Below are 19,082 nucleotides of genomic sequence, written 5' to 3' on the forward strand. Positions count from 1 at the left end.
GTAAGCTCATTAACTCTCCAGGCACACTTACTGTATGAGGGATTAAAGACAGGGGGAAGGGTAAAAAGCAAGGTGGGGGGTTAGACAGAGCGGTAAATTGCCAATGCCATACACAGACACTGCATAGGGTTGTGTGGGAAGATGAATGATCATGTGCACTTGGTTTCATTTCAGCTCCATGCTGGTACCATGAAAAAAGTGCCTTTTTTTTCCAGATTTCTGTCTTTCTTCACCACATTCTGTCGAGAGTTAAGCTGCTTTTGAAAGCAGATAAAGAAAACACAAGTACCTGCTTGAAAACGTACATGATTTATGTTAAACTCAGCGATTTCTTTCTAAATTTGACTTTTATCTCTGTGACGTGGACCTTTTGTATTCCATTACAAAGTGGCCTAGAAATGTAAAATTATTGCATGTCTCCATTATTCATAGTTTTACTTTGGGAGATGCTACATCTCAGGTGCAACATTTTATTTTTCCATTTGTGTACTGTATGTTTTTTCTCCTCTACAACAAGTGATAGGATTTATCCACTGTCTAGTGAGGATCAAAAATGTGGCAAAAAGCTGAGATGGACCAAGAGACTGTGATACAAAGTGATAAACCTACTCAGAGAGAGATAGTGAGAAAACAGACTACATGCCCAGGATGACAATCTTCAAATGTTGCCGCGTGCGTCCATGCTGTGAAAAGGTCTTGTGTTGGGAGATTCAATGTGATGGGCTCCGGGTACGTGTTCCATGTCAGAGAAAATATTTGGGGCATCAGGGACGTGTCACAAAGTACTTTCCATTAGGACAAATGAACAGCTGCTCGACTGTCTGTCTGGCTACCTGTCAGTGCAGCCCCAGCTGCCATCTGTATTCATAAAAACACTCTGACAGACATCCAGGAATGGAATAAGTTGATCTCCATTCATCTCAGTTTGTGTGTGCGTCGTGAGTGCATGTGGGGTGAAGAATATGTTGATGATTTATGAGTATCACACTCAAAACAACCACTATTATTCTTAAATCTTTCTTCCTTCCGTCCTTCCTTCCTTCCTTTCCTTTTCTTTCTGTCTTTCTTTCTTGAGTGGAAGAGAAAGCTCCGGGTTAGTGGTTTGTAACAGGCAAACAATGCCATCTGGCAATGAAAGACAAATTAAAGGCCTGTATAAGAAATAAGAGGCAATTTCCATAGTAGTGTTAATGAGCCAGAGCGCATTTAGTGTTAGTCGGTAAAGCTGACAGATGTGTATATTCTTCTGAAACCTTGCATCTCTTTCTCAAGCTCTTTACCAGAATTTCCGACTCCCTTTGCACCTCCATCTGTTTGAGACGAGGCACACAGAAGGTTGTTGACAGTGTCATGATGGAGGTTGTGTGACATTATCTTGTCTTCTCAGGAATCACTCGGCTGTGTCGCTTCACGTTGCAGATGTTTACAGTACAACTTCAGGTTTAGCATTAAAACATCCTGTCATGTTAGAGCCCAAAATATAATTATTGTTTTTCTTGCTTTTTCCTGGTTTGCACTAAATGCAAGGAGGTGGAATGAGTTAGACCCCCTCCTATGAAGGTGTGGCTAAGTTGTCATGGTAATCCATCCTTGTCAAAACATGGATCTTAGTGGTAGACCATCTGACAGACTGGCCTTGCCACAGTCATCATGCCTCCAGCTTCACCAAAAAATCTCAGATCTTGTATAAACCAAACCTGCAGCAAGAAGGTTTAATTATCTCATGAAATAATGAGTGTATGCCATCCTATGGTACAATAATATGTTGAAGTAATTGTACAATAATCACTGCTTAGATTCTTGAGCCCGGATTTAGTTTAAGTTTTAGTTCTCTTTGTTTGTTTCTCATTAAAACTTATCTTGTAGCAGTGAAAAGTTGCTGTGCTCATTAAGATCTGTTCACACAATCAGCAACCAGCCGCTGGTTATTCCTTTTAAATGAGACATGAGTGGGCAAAGCCTGAGATCGGCCGTGTCATTTACAACCTTAACTATTTATCCACTGAAGTGACAAATACAGTTTACTGTAAGTGATATGCTGTGTACAAGGCAGGAAATTGCAAAGTGAGGTAAATATTTATTTATCAGCTTTTAACTGCAGGTCACATACTTTACATACTTTCTGACCCTTTTGTAATCTGTGTCATGCAGTTTGAGGATTTGAATGGGCGTTTCCTGCTGCTTCAGAAAGATTAATTTCCATTCAGTTCTTTATTTCATGGAAATCTAACTGAACTATGTTGATCTGTCTCATCTGTTACATTGATTGCCAAGTCAGCATCTATTTTTTTTTGTGAATGTTACAGTGCTGTCGTCTAGTGATGTAGCACAAGTGCAGATTGATTTGAAATAAACACTCTGCCCTGCATTACCTCGTAACAATAATGAATCTTTGACATGAATTAATGCAGACAAGACTTCACTGTGATGGATGAGACAAAGAAGCAAGTCTGAAGTCCTAGTAGATGTTTATGTTGGTGTTAATACCCACCAGGATTCTTGGAGCAGGAGGAAAAATACATTCAGAATATCTGTGCTGTAAACGTACAGGATGTGATCTTGAAAAGCGTACTTGTCCTTGAAGTGCAAAAATAAACTTTCAGCTGGTGTTGTGTTTCTGCAGCATGTTCACATGAAAAGCAAAGAGAGGTCGAAATATATGCGAGTCAGCATCAAAGTTATAGGTTTGGAAGAAAACAAATGAAATGCACAGTGACCAAACTGTCAACTGAAACTTTGACATTATCCTCCATTTATTTAGCTTCTCTTCCTCGGGTGTTTGTGCCTGAAATGACTAACGCCAGGTTATCTCTTGGCAGCATGACATTACCCTGAAGATTTATGGGACAGATTATTGAAAAGTCAGGCATAAAAGGAGACAGGAAACAGAAAATCAATGCCACACTGTGTTTTTACTCCTTGGAATGTCAAATGCTTTTTGATTTATGGCAACTCTGTCCATATCCGTCCATCCATCCGTCCATCTGTCAATCCATCCACCCTACTAACAGTGTATCTCTCTCTGTGTGTGTCTCTATTTGGTCTGCTCATGAATGAAGGCAAACCTGAAGGAAGACCCTTTTTACCCACATCTTCTTTTGCCATCTCTCCTCTCTTCCTCTCTCTCTCTCTCTCTCGCACTCTCTCTCTCTCTCTTAATGCGTTTAAGTCATTTCAGGCCGAGAGCTCTGCCTCGTAGTTAGTCATTTCCTCCTAGTCTTTCAGGTGACTGGTTGCTTTGTGCTCCAGGTGGAATTGGGGCCTTATCAGCGGCAGGGCAGGGGCCCAGTGGCCACATCACACAGAATACAGCATTTCCTCCAACCGCATGACTGCCCCACATGATTAAACCCAATCTGCCTGGCTGTTGTCTGTGTGACTGTACTTTATTTGTGTGTGTGTGTGTGTGTGTGTGTGGGTGGGTGTGTGGATGTGTGTGGGATGGAGAGAGAGTGAGAGAGAGAGAGAGAGAGAGAGAGAGAGAGACAGCCTACAGATGTTGTATTGGAGTGTGTTTTATCTGCACTTTGGAGTCCAGAAGAGGGTGAAGAGCAATACCAATGACTTGCATTTGTTTCTGATCACATTCCTCATGTTCTTGAGTGTGTGAGCCGAGGCCATGGAGGAGGAGGTTAAACTGGGAGCTGGCAGGTGCAGGAAACCTAAGAATCAGAGGTTTTATTCAATGCCAGTCCAGCTCAGTGTCAAGTGAGCAATAGCCTGGCAGTTCACACTTCTGTGTGTCAACAAGGTTCTTTATATCACACTTAGAGCCAGTCTTTGCATAATGACCTCTTGAATTCGTATTGTACAGCGTTTTATGCGTCCCTTGATAAGTGGGGTGTTAAAAGGACCTTTATTTTCTGCAATGATCTGCCCCAAGTGGCTTTTGTGTGTGTGTGTGTGTGTGTGTGTGTGTGTGTGTGTGTGTGTGTGTGTGTGTGTGTGTGTGTGTGTGTGTGTGTGTGTGTGTGTGTGTGTGTGTGTGTGTGTGTGTGTGTGTGTGTGTGTGTGTGTGTGTGTGTGTGTGTGTGTGTGTGTGTGTGTGTGTGTGTGTGTGGACACCTGCCTTCTCCTTGGTCTTTGTTTAGACACTCAGATTTAATAACTTATTAATTGAAGGTGCTGGGCTTCTTGTTCTGGCCCACCTTAACCCCTGCCTGTGGGTAATATTTGTAAAAATGTTTTTCATACCTTCAGGTTACCTTTATAAAATTAATGTAGACGCTGTTTGAATTAAAATTCCAGTGCATCCCACTTGTAAAAAAAAAAAAAAAAAGTTCCTTCGACAGTTTCTTAATTTTCACGTAATGCTTTTTTAGCAGAGTGCTGCAGGCTGACTGGACAAAAGGTCCAACAATGCCTGTTTGGGCTCCAAACATAACCTCCTACTAAAGAACACTGTCTTTCCACCCTCCGTGCCCTAAATGACTGTGAATGGTTCAAAGTGTTGTTGTTTTTTTTTAAGCAAGCTTTGGATGAATAACAAAAGGCAGAAAAGAAAGGAAAGAGAAGCAATCAATGTTTGTCTCTCTTCAGATAAATGCATGGAGCCAGGCAGTGTAAGGCGGTAAAAGGGTAATCTGTGAAACAACAATACCGTGGGCTGACAGGAGACACAGTAATCTAGGCTGGACCCGCACTATCCTTAAACAGAGTGTTCTGTGTCGGAAAGATTACACTGTAAGCTCTGACACCATAATGGTCCTGACACAAAGACACATACACACACTCACAAAATTGCTTTAGCTTCCTGGAGCTTCTGCAAGGGTATCCCTGTTCACAATGTCGTCTTCAGTGGGAGAATGCACTGATAATCTGACTGAAGTCTGCTGACAACAATTAGCAGAGAGGTGGGGAGTGGCTGGAACTGAAGAATAAATGAGATGCACTTTGAGAAATCAGTGATGGAAAGACATGAACAGTGTGTATTTTGCTGGGTGTGCTGTTTGTCCATGGATTAAGGCATTTACCGTCCTGTGAATTAATGTTTAGGCAAATGTTTTGGCTCGGATTTGTCTACAGAGTATGTGACTGCAATATATCAACAACTTCTTTACATACTTTGTTTGTTTCCTTGTGTTTTTTTTTCTCGCTTCTGAGAATTAATTCATTTACTCAAAAGCTGGCCCTATGACAGCAGAGACACTCCCAGGTGCCCTCTTTACATATGACTGTTACACAACATGTGCAAAGCAGTAGGCCTTCAGTGCACAAAGGAGACGTGCCAAGGGCAATTGATAAATTAATAAAGAAGTGATTAACAAATGCACTCACACTAAGCCAGTCACATCAATGCTGTTCATAGCAGTGATGCACAATGTCAACACCTCGACAAACAAAAAGTTGATTCCTCTGGAAATCATATTGTCATCCGGATGCTGCAGTGCGACATGATGTGAAGACATAGCACGACAAATCTGCAGCCAGGCAGATGGTTGTGGTGTGGTTTCTCATTTATTCCTACAGCGATGATAGGAATAAAAAAAGAAAAATACTAATAAAATGTTGATGAAGCCATTTATGTGGCCACATCAATCTGACTATTTCAATTTCAGTTGTATTGTCTCTAATATCAAAAGCTGTCACATCATATCTTAGAATGCGACACTGCAGAATTTGCACTGATATGCGTTTCACGAATACAACATGAAACACCACTTTTGCTAAAACGACTGTTGGAAAGGAGGCAGTGACTCACGAGATTGATAAACCACTTAAACTGAGTTGTTGTGGTGTGTGGGCTCATTTTGTAGCAGCCTGGTTCCACCTCCATGTGATTTAGTCAAGGTAAACAGTGGACACCTGTGCTTTATGGCGGTAGATTCATCAATGTGTCATGTCCTGCTGCCTTCAGATTTTGCAGGGTTTTAAAGTCGTAGTAGTTGTGGTTATTTGACGTGGGATTGTATGAGATACTTATCCACAGTCAGTGTACTATTTGCAGTGGGTCGACATTGGTGCCCTCCCAGTTTGGAGAAGCAGAGAGGGGCACAGTAGAAAACCCAAAAAAGAAAGAAAAAAACATTTTAGCCATCTAAGAAACATTTTTACACCGTAAAAACTCCGTTTCATTTTAAATGTGTGATATATTTTGAATATTTTCACTCCTTTATGAATCAGTCAATCAGCTGATCTACAGAGCAACACGGTGCTCAAGTGCACTTATGTGTAGGATGGAGGAAGCTCAACCGCTGAGAAAATGTAGTGCCAGAGGCCTGTTGATGCAACACTTAAGCAATGAAAACATTCAGACTATATATTTGTACACTTAACCTGTTTTTTTCTCGGCTGGGCATTTCTTAAGTCGCTGGAATATGTTTTATTACTGATCAGACACAGGTAGGAGAATTGATGTGAGCTGGAAGCAGGAAACACAGCCAGCACATCCAGACAAAACCAAGGCCAGACAGAAAACACCAAGGAGAGGAGCACAATGAAAACACACAGGAGTGAGGAGAGGGCAGAGCAGAACCTTAACATTGTGCATTCACTTCACATTCAATCTGAACACACATTTAAACTTACAGCAGCTAAATATGCTCCCTATAAAAAAAAAAAAGTCTTAATCTCTCCCATGTCTTTTAATTGTAGTGTCTGTGCTCTCTCACTAATAGTTTTTTATCTTTCTCCTCACCATCACTCTAACAGTTTGAGGCGTCTGTGAATGAGGGCTCGACGGGGGTGGTGGTCAACCTGACGGTAGATGACAGAGATGATCCAGCCACCGAGGCGTGGAGAGCTACCTACTCGATAATAAGCGGAGATCCTACACAGAGCTTTGAGATCCAGACCAACCTAGACAACAATGAGGGAATGCTGTCAGTCGTCAAGGTAAAGTATACAGTAGGGCAGGCTATAGTGACTTTGGTAACACTTTATTTTAAGGGGTCCTTGTTCCTGTGTATCTACCTAATTAATTACAGTGTAATTACATATGTAACCGTATGTAATAACATGTACTTACATTGTAAATACATAGTGTATTTTCATGTACTTACAGGTCCTTGTTACACTTGTAATAAGAAATGCTTGTGCAAAGAGAGAGGCCACTTTGGCATTTCTTATTACAAGTGTAACAAGGACCTGTAAGTACACCAAAATACACTATGTATTTACAATGTAAGTACATGTTATTACATACGGTTACATAGGTAATTACACTGTAATTAATTAGTTAGATACACAGGAACAAGGACCCCTTAAAATAAAGTGTTACCGTGACTTTCTATACTGCATTATCACCCTTTCATTACTTTACCAATCATTTTCTCCATTCAGCCTCTGGACTACGAGGCCACGGCGCTCCACAAACTACTCATCAAAGTGGAGAATGAGAAGCCTCTGGTTGCTGATGTCGGCTACGGCCCCAGCGCCACAGCCACTGTCCATGTCACAGTCCTGGACGTCAACGAGGGCCCCGTCTTCTTTCCCGATCCTCTGACAGTCACCAAGATGGAAAACATCCCTGTGGGCAGCTTTGTGGCCTCCCTCAACGCCACAGATCCAGATATATTACAGATGCAGAGCGTCAGGTAAGACTTGAAGTGAAACTAACTGAAATTGAACTGCGGGAGGTTTTTTTTGCTTGTGTTGTGTATAAGAAAATGAGATGAGAAAAAGCATGAGAGAGCGCTTGTTTGTGTTGTGTGATTGAATGTCATCTGCTGTTGCTCGCTGCTCAAAATTGTCAGTAATGAGCTTTCTGATTTTTACTCTGCTCGGTTGAGGAGTGTTATCAAGAATTGCTTGCTAATGGGTCTCTTCAAGCAGCTTTCTTTTAAAGCTTTCTTTCATGTAAAGGCATTTTTGTCGTTTTGCCAGTGAGGTTTGCAGTTTTCCCCCTGTCAGATGACTCTAACAAGGTGATCTAGCATGTAGCACAGTGTCAAAGACGCACAGTTTTATCATGTCAGATCATAATTTTCCGGCTGTCTGGACATCTCAATCGGTCAGCCCTCATCACTCCACCTTTTTTATCTCCTCATCCTGATTCCATAACTGTATTCCTCATCTGCAGTGCTTTCTTTGGACTGTTAGGCTGCTTTATCTGTCTGTGTTGTGTAAACAGATTAAATATATTGCCTGGACAATCCACAATTTACTGACACAGGTCAAACCGTTCACCCCAGTCAAGCGTAAAGTCAAAATGGGACAGCTCATTAATTTTAATTCTGTTACAGGAAAAGCCCCATCTCAAATATTACCATCATAACAGGAAGGCTATTAGTTTCACTATATGCTACAATAAAAATTGTTCCTCTTGCTGCCAGACGGAGCCCCATAGCTTGTGTTGCACTTACTTTTACAAGATGGAGAACTTATCATTGCATTTATTGGCTTTCAGAGTTAATTTATACTCAATTTAGATTGCTCTTTTTCTGCACTCTTGGCGTTGTACGTCTTGTAAAAATGGTGTTAAGTAAACACATTGCGGATAATAATGACCCAAGGAAATAAAACCCACCAGTTCGTGACTTTATTTTAAAATGTTGACAGAGCTTTATGTGCTGTAAAGTGTGTGCTCATTTTTTCAGTATCTACATGCTACATAACGTGGCATTAGCACTGAAATCACCCATCGGGTCACCTGACCATATATAACTAAAAACGTGCACAAGCTGGTCTCACAAACTGGAATACTTTCACTAAAAGGTAGTTTTTGTTTTGTTTTGTGGCTTGTGGAGGTGAAAATTATGAAACATACTCTGAACAGTGTGGTGAACAAATTACGCTTATTTTAAATCACACAAGTTACTCACATCATCTTATTAACATGCTCATAATGACATAGCAATTTGTCATAATGGTGTTGCTTGCTAACATTTGAAAATTAGCACTAAATATAACGTCAATCAAATTTTCCATATGTGGTCATAATCTGAATTTCTGGAGATATTACGACTGTGAGTTTTGAACAGACTCCTTGGCAATCCATCCAAACAGTTCATGGAGTATGTCATTTAACCCGAAACTACAAATATCAACCAGAAGTGACAGGATCACCAAAACTGTTAGGATTCATCCTTTCCTTTCAAAAGCTACGGATACGTTTGTCTGGTTCATTGTGGTGGACTGAATGACAGAGCCATCCATAGAGCAATGGAGCAGGCATGGCTAAAAAGGATCATAGACCCTGTAGCTCACTTCTAAATTGATACCACTGGAAGATTTTACTGATATCACTTAAAGCAGAGACGTCCAGACGGAGACAAAATCTAAAAGCCAGTTTCCCTCTTTTTATGTAAACACTGTTTTATGCATAAGACCATTCAGACGAGAGGAAAACCTCAGACAAACCTCAGTGTGAGGTAGAAAACTGTTTTATATTCTTTTTATTCTCACTGCATTCAGTCTTACTTCTTATTTACGTGTCCTTCAGTAACCCATACACTTATACGCTTCTGAATAGCACTCCAACAGAAAAACTTTCCATCGATGCAAGACAAAGTTTCTGGGTATGCTGTCATTGAATGAAGACTGAAGAGTATAGCAGCAAGATTTTCTATATTACTTGCTCAGGTTGATTTTTTAAGCTATATTGATCACATAAAAGCGATCTCTCAAGATTTTGGTGATGTTTCATCTATCTATAACCACAGAGGGATCTGTGTTTTTGAAACTTTGCTGCATCTTTGACTCATCTTTCAAGGCAAAGATCTGCATCTAACTTTATCCTTCCTGCTCTGCTCCTCTTATCTTCCGCATACATTTCTGTATTTATTTCATGGCCTCTGTGTTTGTTATTTTATCCTGTGACATTTTCGAAATAACTGTGATTTTGAAGTGTCATAGCTGTGACCTGCAGGTTGAGGATACTATGACAGACAGACAGTTGGAGAGTTGGAAATAAAGAGGTAGCATGTAGAGAATGAAATCAGTAGAAAGGAAAAAAAGAGAGAGATCTGTTTACCTTTTTCTCTTCTTTCCTTCCTGTCTGCGCATTATTGTGCAGATAGGACGTGTGTATGTATGTGTGTGTTTCAGTGTGTCTGCCCTGGGATGTGTACATCAAATGCATTTGACATGGAACACAGTCAGTGAGTGTGACTTGACTCAGGGTCCAGCACAGTGACTCTGTAAAAATCTGGGAGAGCAACCCTCATTTTCTTAACCATTAAAATATCATAATCATTAACATGGGACATAGAAATGCACATAAAGAGGACTACTCATGCATGATCGTCTGCTCTGTGTGCTTTTTGTTGATAAACAACATATGGAGAAAGACTGGGTCATAAAGCAACCAGCTGCTACATTTGTTAAAGGAACTCAACTCAGTGCTTACTAGGACTATTGTTACCTGGGGTCCTCCTGTGAATTATAATAATTAGAGCGGTCATCCATATTCTTAAACCTGTGCAAATCTGCCATGTGTGACATTTCTGGAGAGCAGCTCGACCTCAAAAGCAGCACCAGGTCCCACATAGACAGAATTAAAACTCCGGTGGGGAATGAACTATTTGCCATGCTGCTTTAACTCAATTCTTCAATGCAGGTGGCATTTTAGCCAGCGCCAAATTACACGAGGCAGTTTATCACGTAGTCTGCTGAAAAATGGTGTGTCTCTACCAACTGAGCTCAGTAAACTCTTTAAAAGGAAAGTCGAAAGTTTTCACACTGAGAAAATGACAGATACTTGTCCATACTATAGGTTTATTTCATACATGCTCTATACACTAATTGACATGTTTGTAGCTAGTACACAAAAGTCAACATTTCAATAACAAATAGACAACAATATGTTTTCCCAAGGATTTCAGAGTAATCTTTAATTTGCATTCACAAAGCTGTTTCACTACCACCCACAATCAGTTATAATGTTTTCCAGCTGTGAGCTGCATCATTGTCATTGTGCATTGCACTGTGGGAGAAGTGCCCATCAAGCATTTTTAATATGCATGCTGACATTTTTGAGTGTACTTTATTTTGTCACTCTTCCAGTGTGAAAGCACAACACACTCAAAACCTGCGGGAGACACAGTTACTTTAAAAAGCCCTCTGCACCTGGAGCTCTCTTGTGATTTCACTTATTTAACAGATACTGTACAGTATGACCTGCTCATAGTGCTCTATAAGAGACGCTGCTGTATAACATCCATAAAACACTGTAACGTTCCTTCTGTCAAATTGTGCCAGATATTAATGTTAATGTGATTTAAATGCTTACCACTCCATCGACATTCAGGAGTACATTTTGCAATCAGAATCTAGGAAACTCTAAAGGATTTTCACCTTTTCACAAGATATATTCTGATTTGCCACAGAAGCACAGACATACTGTAATTAAAAACATAATTTATCATTGTATTGTAATTATAAGTGTATGTAATTTCCAAGGCCCACGTTTTGTGCATCCTGCTGTTGTGATTTTCTACTTGGAGACATACATTTTCATTTTAATGAAGTTAGGCTGCCTTTTCAGACAGGTTTGAAAAAATGAAAGCTTTACCAAAAAAAAATTGTTTTTTTGTGCACAAATACGAAAAGGACATTTATTTAGAAGCGAGCCAAAATGTTACATCCTCATTTTAAAATGTTAAAGCAGATGGGTTAATTGGAAAATTATTTATTTTTAGTATGCCAAGATTGTCTCTTGATAAACAACCGCAATTATCGAAAACAGTGTTTGGGATTTTTGCACTCCTACGTTAAAAGGCTGAAATAGTCGGCCATAGTCTAAAGGTAAAAAGGTCAGTGGGCCAATGTAGCAATAAGACAACACACACATTACCAAGACCCTGAAAGCCAAGCAGCTAAATGGAATTCAGTTATCATTTGTTTTATTATTTATAGCTGTGCTTCCTCCACTGTGGCATATCACAGTGTCCTCTGTGAATAAAGTCTATTACCAAGGAGTCAGGAGTGTGGAAGAAGGAAAACAAGAAACAGGGAAATCCAAGCAGTGATATCAGGGAATAATCCTCAACGGAAGTCATTTTGACACTTTGCCCATAAATACTAAAGATTTCACCATAAATTACCGAATGAAGCATCAAGAACTGCAATCATACTTTTCATCCATGTTTTAGAATGGATAGAAGGTTAAAGATGGCAGTAATTTGAGGTTTTATCACTCAAACTGATTGAACAATCAACAGTTGATTTTATTCAAAGTTTGAAAGAAATTGCAAGAATATCATGTCAAACCAGTGTAGTGGTAAGAATTGGACCCGGCTGTGCTGTGAAAGGTTCTCATTAAGCCTCATTTCCAGCCCACAGCCAGGCAGGGTTAGTTAGGGCTATCTCATTATCCAGGTTATTACGCTGCTTTCCTTTACCTATTTTTTTTCTTAATGTTGTTGAGAAACAGGTTATTTGCCTGCAAGGGTGTAACATTTCAGCCAATAAATGAAATCTGTTACACTTTGACCACAAATACTTTGAAGTAGCATGGAGTCTGATGAGCCCATAGGGTCTCCCAGTCGTTAATGATCTCATCACTTTCCTGCCCTCCTTTCATAACAGTGATGGTGTGAAGAGAAATATTTTCTGGACATATAATTAAATTTGAATGATAAAAGAAATGTTCCACAGACACGCATCTATGCTTTACATGAGTCACATGATAGAACTATTAATAGTTTCTTTTTTTTAAAATCTTAAATAGCATTAATTAAAACATTGCTCAGGGCAAACAAGAGTTATGTTTTTAATTTACCTTATTTAGCACAAGGGTGAAATGAATGATTAAAACAAAAACAGAGCTGTTTGTCTTTCCTGATGCATCACTATGCACCGTTCCTTCCCCCAAACTGACCCTACACAGCGCCTACTCCTGTTCTACCTCGTAAACAGACAAGTTACATAATTACACCAAATATGAGTCGTTTTAATCCTGTTCAGTATTTAGGCCAAACCATTAGGCTGTGGGGGATTTGACTCATGTTACTGCTAAAGAAGTTTTCAAGTCCTCTTTGCTGGGTTTAGGCTTCAGTTGAGCAAAAATGGTTTTGTGAGAGTGCTGAGGAAGACACCAGACAGACGGCGACAGCGTGGATGGGAGACAAGCAAAGTTGGACTTGTTTATTTGGCTCTGGTAAACCTCCAACTGCAGAAATGTTTTGCTTTATGCGTGGGCACTTGACATTGAGAAAATGTATTGCACTTCAGGGTAGATTTGTACCCTGAAATTTTGAAGAAAGTTTAGTCAGAAAGTTTACTTTGATATTCTTCAAATCCTGTCTTAAACTCGACTCTTCACGCTGCTGTGGTGCCAATCTGGTAGGCTGTGAAGAGAGGAGCAAATAATTTGAAGTGTCATTAGGAAGTTTGGCTAATTTAATTAGGTCTCATTCCCAACGACAGGACTCTCATCAGTTGTCAAATAACTATTTACATTCATGTAATTGGTGCTTGATTGGAAAAGGAGACTGTGTTTTCAGCAGAAAATATGGACCCTCACCTGCACTCTAGATTTAACGCAGCAGCTTAACATGTCTCTGTAGAATTGAGACTTAATTTCCTGTTTTTCTTATTTTGTCTTGTTGTAGCATGTGCAGTTCAATGTTTTTCCCTTTTCTTTCTAGACAATCAGAGTAAATATTTTCTCATTTTACTGACTTAAACTAGTCTAACCATAACAAACATTTCCAATGCTTTTCCACAACAAAAGGAAGCCGAAGAGGGACATAATGACATGAAGAGGGACAGAATGACACAAAGAATAAATAATAATGAATTTGATGGAAAAATATGAAGGGAAAAGAACTGTAATAGCAACAAAATTAAAGCAATCTCCAGTGGATTTCTGACTGTTACATTGCCATACTTCCCAGTTTAGCCAAAGCTCAGAGGTCCCAGACTCAGCCACTTCTCCACTGTGACTTCTCCATTTCCTCCAAAATACTCTTAAGTTGTGTTCTTCGCCTTGCTTTTGAAAATAGAGGGAATCTCAAACAGTTGGGTCATCCATTATTCAGTAGGTACCTGTCTACTTTCACTTCTCACTGTGGTCATATTCAAGTTAAAAGGGATGGGACTTAAAAGGAGAGGGATGGGGAGCTGGAATGTCAGGCTCCAAAACTGGCAGGTAGCTTTGAGGAGTTGAGTAAAGTGAAGAGATGAGGAACGGGAGAGTGTGAGACAGATTGGACAGACAGACTGTGAAAAAGACTGTGTGTGTGTATGTGTGTGGTGGTGTTGAATGCTACTAAGGCTGATTTGAGAGAGGTCAGACAGTGCGATCACCTTCTGATCAGCCTGAAATTGTCTGCACAGGATAACCAAGGCAGGAGGGAAGAGAGAGATAGAGGACGGATGCAGGACATGAGAGAAAGACAAGAGCCAGACATACCAAGAGAGCAAACTGGGGATGATGTAATGCAGTGGACTGACTTCATGATTATAGCAGATTGACATTAGTGAAGATTTGATTGGCTGCAAATGTGTCCAGCCAGATATGATGGGCCAGTCAAATAATGCTGGTTGCTTCAAAGTGCACGAACAGCATGGGGATGGTGATGACACAGGAAAGTAGAGGAAAATCAATAATGAACTTTTGCTAACTAAGAGTTAGCCCAAAGTTCAAAGTGGCCATATACACACAACAGCAGAAGTTTACCACAAACAAGTGAAACACAACTAAATGGATTTAGCCTACAACCACTCCGACTATGTCTCCATTGCTTTCTCTCAACACATCACATTAAAAATTAACCCTGTCAAAAAATAAATAAAAATACAGTGCAGATCCACTAACTCAGTCACCCACACAGCGTAACAAATTCTGTGTGTAGGCAAAGTCTTCAGAGTTCAACGGGAGTGTTACAGGAAGACGGTGGACACTTTTCACAGTTCTTTAGTCATCTGTAACAATCAGTGCAACTATGTGAAATCTACACTGCCTTTCTTTTTCTTTTTGTTTTCGTTTCTGTTAGTAAAAGGCCACAGGCTTGGATGTTTGCCCACACTTACTCTTGTGCATCTTATTTGTGCATTAGGAGCTGGCGATCATGTCTCAACCAAAATGTATGTAATTTGCAGAAAGGCACAAACAAAATGCCAAATGACAGGTCCTTTATCGCTGCTTTATCCACCAGTATGCTCACAGAAAGCACTTGCTCATATGACAAGGGGTCCAAGAGATCCCAGTGTGTCTATTTTTCAGTCTAATAAGCTTTGTTTATTAGTGTGGTTATTCAAGCAAGATTGATTCTGTACTTATTCTGTGCTTATTACAGTAATTCAATCAATCCAGGCAGTTTAAAGGCCATCCCAACATTGGAGCTATCAGTAATCTACTATGCTATTCCATGGCATATGCAATGTAAAGAAAATCGAAAATATATAATCATTTGAAATGTTTCCTGTTATTAGGTTTTGTAAAATGCACCAATTCATTCAAACATCTGTTTCATTTATTGTGGTACTCATCTCAAACATAGATACAATTGGGGCATGTATCCTGAGAGACGTGTTTCTGACATAATGTGATTTTTTTTTTTTTGCACAGACATCGATACAGAAATCAATATTGTCATAATGAAGAGAGGACAGGAGGAGGAGCAGGTCAAAATTTGAACAATGCTCTGTTCCTGTCCTCCATCACGAGAAGCTGAAAACACAATATATGTGTATTTATAACCTTAACACTGCTACTGTACTATAAAAAAAAAAAACACAGGAATTAGTTTTAATTGCATTAGATATTATAAAATTGCACCAGAAAGATTATTGTATTTTTCTGCAGATACTTAACCAAACTGCCACCCAGAGTCGGGCAGGGCAACGTTGCTGCCGTACTGTTTGAAGCTCGATTGCATCACCTTAAGTGAGATGAGCTGTCTTAGAGAAACTTTTCAAGGATACGAGTTGCAGGTTTTCATTTTTAAAGCCACCGTGTGCTGCGAGATACAGGCTGAGTCACACAGTCTTTTCCATTGTCTTTGTGTCTCTTCTCGCTGCCCTTCTGGGACGTGGAGGGGCTGATTACGAGCTAATCAGACGTTTTGATTTGTTTCTCATTTATAGCGGCTGAGTAAAGGCATGCCAAACGTGAGGTAAAAGGGTGGGGGAGAGAGAGAGAGAAAGGAAGACAGAGTGGGTGTGAGGGAGCGGCTTTAGTCATACACTCAGTGTGCCAGGAAATAATTAAAACAATCCTAAAAGATGCCAAGAGGAATAGGGAGAGAGGGATGCTGTGCTCTGAAGCAGGAGTAAATTGCTTTTCTTCCTGTTAATTAAAGGGTTATGCCTTTCAACTGATGCAACGAGGTTCTATTTTGCACCTTAAATTGATAATAACTTTTTTGTTCAGTGTTGTTACTCAAGCTTGCTAATTTATGAAAATGATGTTACACTCAATGAGGAAGGCACACTGGTGTCACTCTGAGTGAATGCGCAGCCACTCTCGCTCATAGGCTGGTTTGCTTTCTCTGCGCAGTCATGTGTTAAAGGAACGTCCCCGCATATTATTCTTTGTTCCTGCCAGATGTTGACAGTACGAACCTTTTATTTCATCTTTGATTTTCAGCCCCGCAGATTCTCTGCACTGTTTCTGTTAAGTCAACACAGTGGGTCTTTGTTCGGGGTACTCAGCAGAGCGTCTGCAGTTGTTGAGTGGAGCTGGCAGAGAGCCTCAACTAGACTTTACCTGGCTCACAGCAAACAATAGTCAATGGGCTGAAAAGAGCACAGAGACCCTCTGAGGCTGAATCCATATTCAGTCAGACTCTTACATGGGTTTTAAACAAGCCAGGGTGCAACATTAGATCGTTACCTGTTGAGTGCTGAGTGACAACAGGCAAGGCAAAGAAACTGTCCTCTCTGGTGATGCCACCTGAGGAAACATGGAGGAGGAAATCAAAAGAAGAAAATGGTAGCAACAGATACATGAAGTTGTTTCTGTCAAAGGCAGCATTTAGGCAGCATCATATCTTTCAGCTTTTACCTCTCCACTGGCTCCCAATTGCCTCATTTCCTCTGAGTGATGTGCTAATTGCTACTTGCATCATTATCATATAGCACTATACATACCCTAATCAAAACTGCCTCACACTCCTCTGTTCATGCCTACTCTGACACCTTTTACTGGGTTTGCATACTTTCCTTGTCGGCACGTATAGACAAACCTCGACTGAGTCTCTGACAGATGATTGATGCGACATGTGCCAGCGTTTGCTTTCTCCTTTCTCAGCGCTGTCACATTTATTTCCCCTGTATAGACCTGCTGCACTGTGCTGATACAGAGCAGAAATATGAACAGGTGTGACGTGGGTAATTTGTCCTCATGGCCTGGAGCAGTGGTTGGCCAAAAGTGGGCAGCTCAGCTCAGTTTAAAGTTGAAATCCAGCCCAGGGTGGCTGACTGTGGTCTTTGTACTAGACCCCAAAGGAATCACATATTTTTCAAGCATAATGGCTTCAAAGCCAAATTCTTCCCCTCTCTCTCTCTCTCTGGCTCTCTTTTTATTTCTCCCTCTCTCTCTCTTGCTATTATGAGAAAAAGACAAAAATAATACAATTTTATTATCATAGATTAAAGCTATGCAAATGATTTTTGACCTCTGATGTGTATTACAGTAAATGTCCCAATTACGCTCACTAACACATGTGTAAGGTGAAATGCAGTGCTTGTTTCCATTCGTTTCTGCCAGGAGTGTGGGAGGGCTAGTCGGGAAAAAAAAAAAAAAAAAAAGATGAATTAGTTGCAGGTTTGCAAGAAAAATAAACAGCAAAAAGATGTTTGGTATTTTGTATTCTTCTGCACTAGCTTAGTTTTATTTATCCAAATATTCAGCAATTGTCTGGCCACTTAAATCTCCAAAAGGGTTTTTGCAGATTTGGCCTCTATAGTTCAAATAAGCTCTCAGAGAAAATATAGAGTTATTTTCAAACAGCTCATTAGTGTATAGAAAAGCACAGGCGTTCAATTACCATTAAGTCCTGCTATGTCTGAAGGGAAAAAGATAAAATATGACGTTTTTGTTTGCTGTTAAGTGTTAACCATGTACATTGTAGTGTGGGGTTTTAGAGCTTTTTTTTTTTTTTTTTTTTGCTGAAAACAGCTGCTCGTTGTGTTTGAAAACTTCACCACAAGAGCAGTGAGAGTGAAGCACAAAAGAGAAGTTGCAGGTCATAAACCAAAACAAAGAGCTTAAATATGCTAGAAGACCTGAAGAGGATTGCAGAATGAGGTGCTGATTGTGGGGGGTCGCCACAAGCGGCACTTGAAGCTTTACCCGACTGTGCAAGCTGTGAGTGTTTTTCTTTTAAAGAGTTTCACCACCTATTTATATCTCCAGGTGTCCTAACATGCCCCCTAGGAGCTCTGAACCCATTTGACTCTAAGTGAGTTGAGGTCACTGGTTTCCTCTCAATAGAGGGGAGTTGCTTCCAAAATGGATTTAGAGATAACTGTGTTCAACCGTCAGTTCAGGCAATAAGGGTTTAGAGGGTGTGCGGTGGGCACAGCTTTGCAAAACTGGATCTGCGCGTTAAATAGAGTTGGGAGGAGGCCGAGGTGGAGATTGAGAGGGCAGAGAATTCGTTTTTATTGCACACTTATTCACAGTTCCAGTGTCAAGCGCCCCTGTCTTATCTGCACTCTCAGTCCCTCTCCTTATCTCACTCTCCTTCCTCTGCCCCTCTCTATTTTTTTTACTCCTTCTCTTCTCTTTTTGGACCAAGTGTAGAGTTGTTATGGCCAAACACAAGTCGTTACAGCCCCTTTACTTATATTGCAAATCTCTTGATTGATGTCCTCATATCTATTGCTCACACATACGCAGCTGCTTTCAGATATAAACCAACTATTAGCATTGGCACTGTGCCGTGCCCTTTCTCTCAGTAAGTTAGACTCCAATCACTGGAAGATCTGGCTGGCAAATGAGAGAGAAGAAAGTGATAGAGAGGCTGATAAAGACAGAAAGATAAAGTAGAAGCCAGCACAGAGATCAAGAGAGAGTGTAAGAGAAAACCAAAGGAGGAGAGGGGGAAGCAAGAGAAATGTGTAATAGGTTTTCCTGTAATATGCTGTCATTGGCACCCGAGTGTATAAGTGTACACATGTCTAAGTTGCAGTGCACTGCAGAAAACTGGAAAGGACACTTAAACCAGCAAGACTAAGCTTTGTGTGGGGCT

General features: G+C 40.4%; 1 protein-coding gene across 1 annotated transcript in view; it reads left to right on the top strand.

Moving 5' to 3' along the window:
* The window catches only part of cdh13 (cadherin 13, H-cadherin (heart)), a 306,474-nt gene that overhangs the window by 245,567 nt on the left and 41,825 nt on the right, over positions 1–19,082 (top strand). Inside the window, exons 9-10 of the mRNA XM_083974351.1 lie at positions 6,652–6,834; positions 7,282–7,535. Coding sequence (XP_083830477.1) covers positions 6,652–6,834; positions 7,282–7,535 — 437 coding nt within the window. The remainder of the gene's footprint in view (positions 1–6,651; positions 6,835–7,281; positions 7,536–19,082) is intronic.

Source organism: Trachurus trachurus (assembly GCF_905171665.1).
Source record: "Trachurus trachurus genome assembly, chromosome: 6".
Lineage (NCBI taxonomy): Eukaryota > Metazoa > Chordata > Actinopteri > Carangiformes > Carangidae > Trachurus > Trachurus trachurus.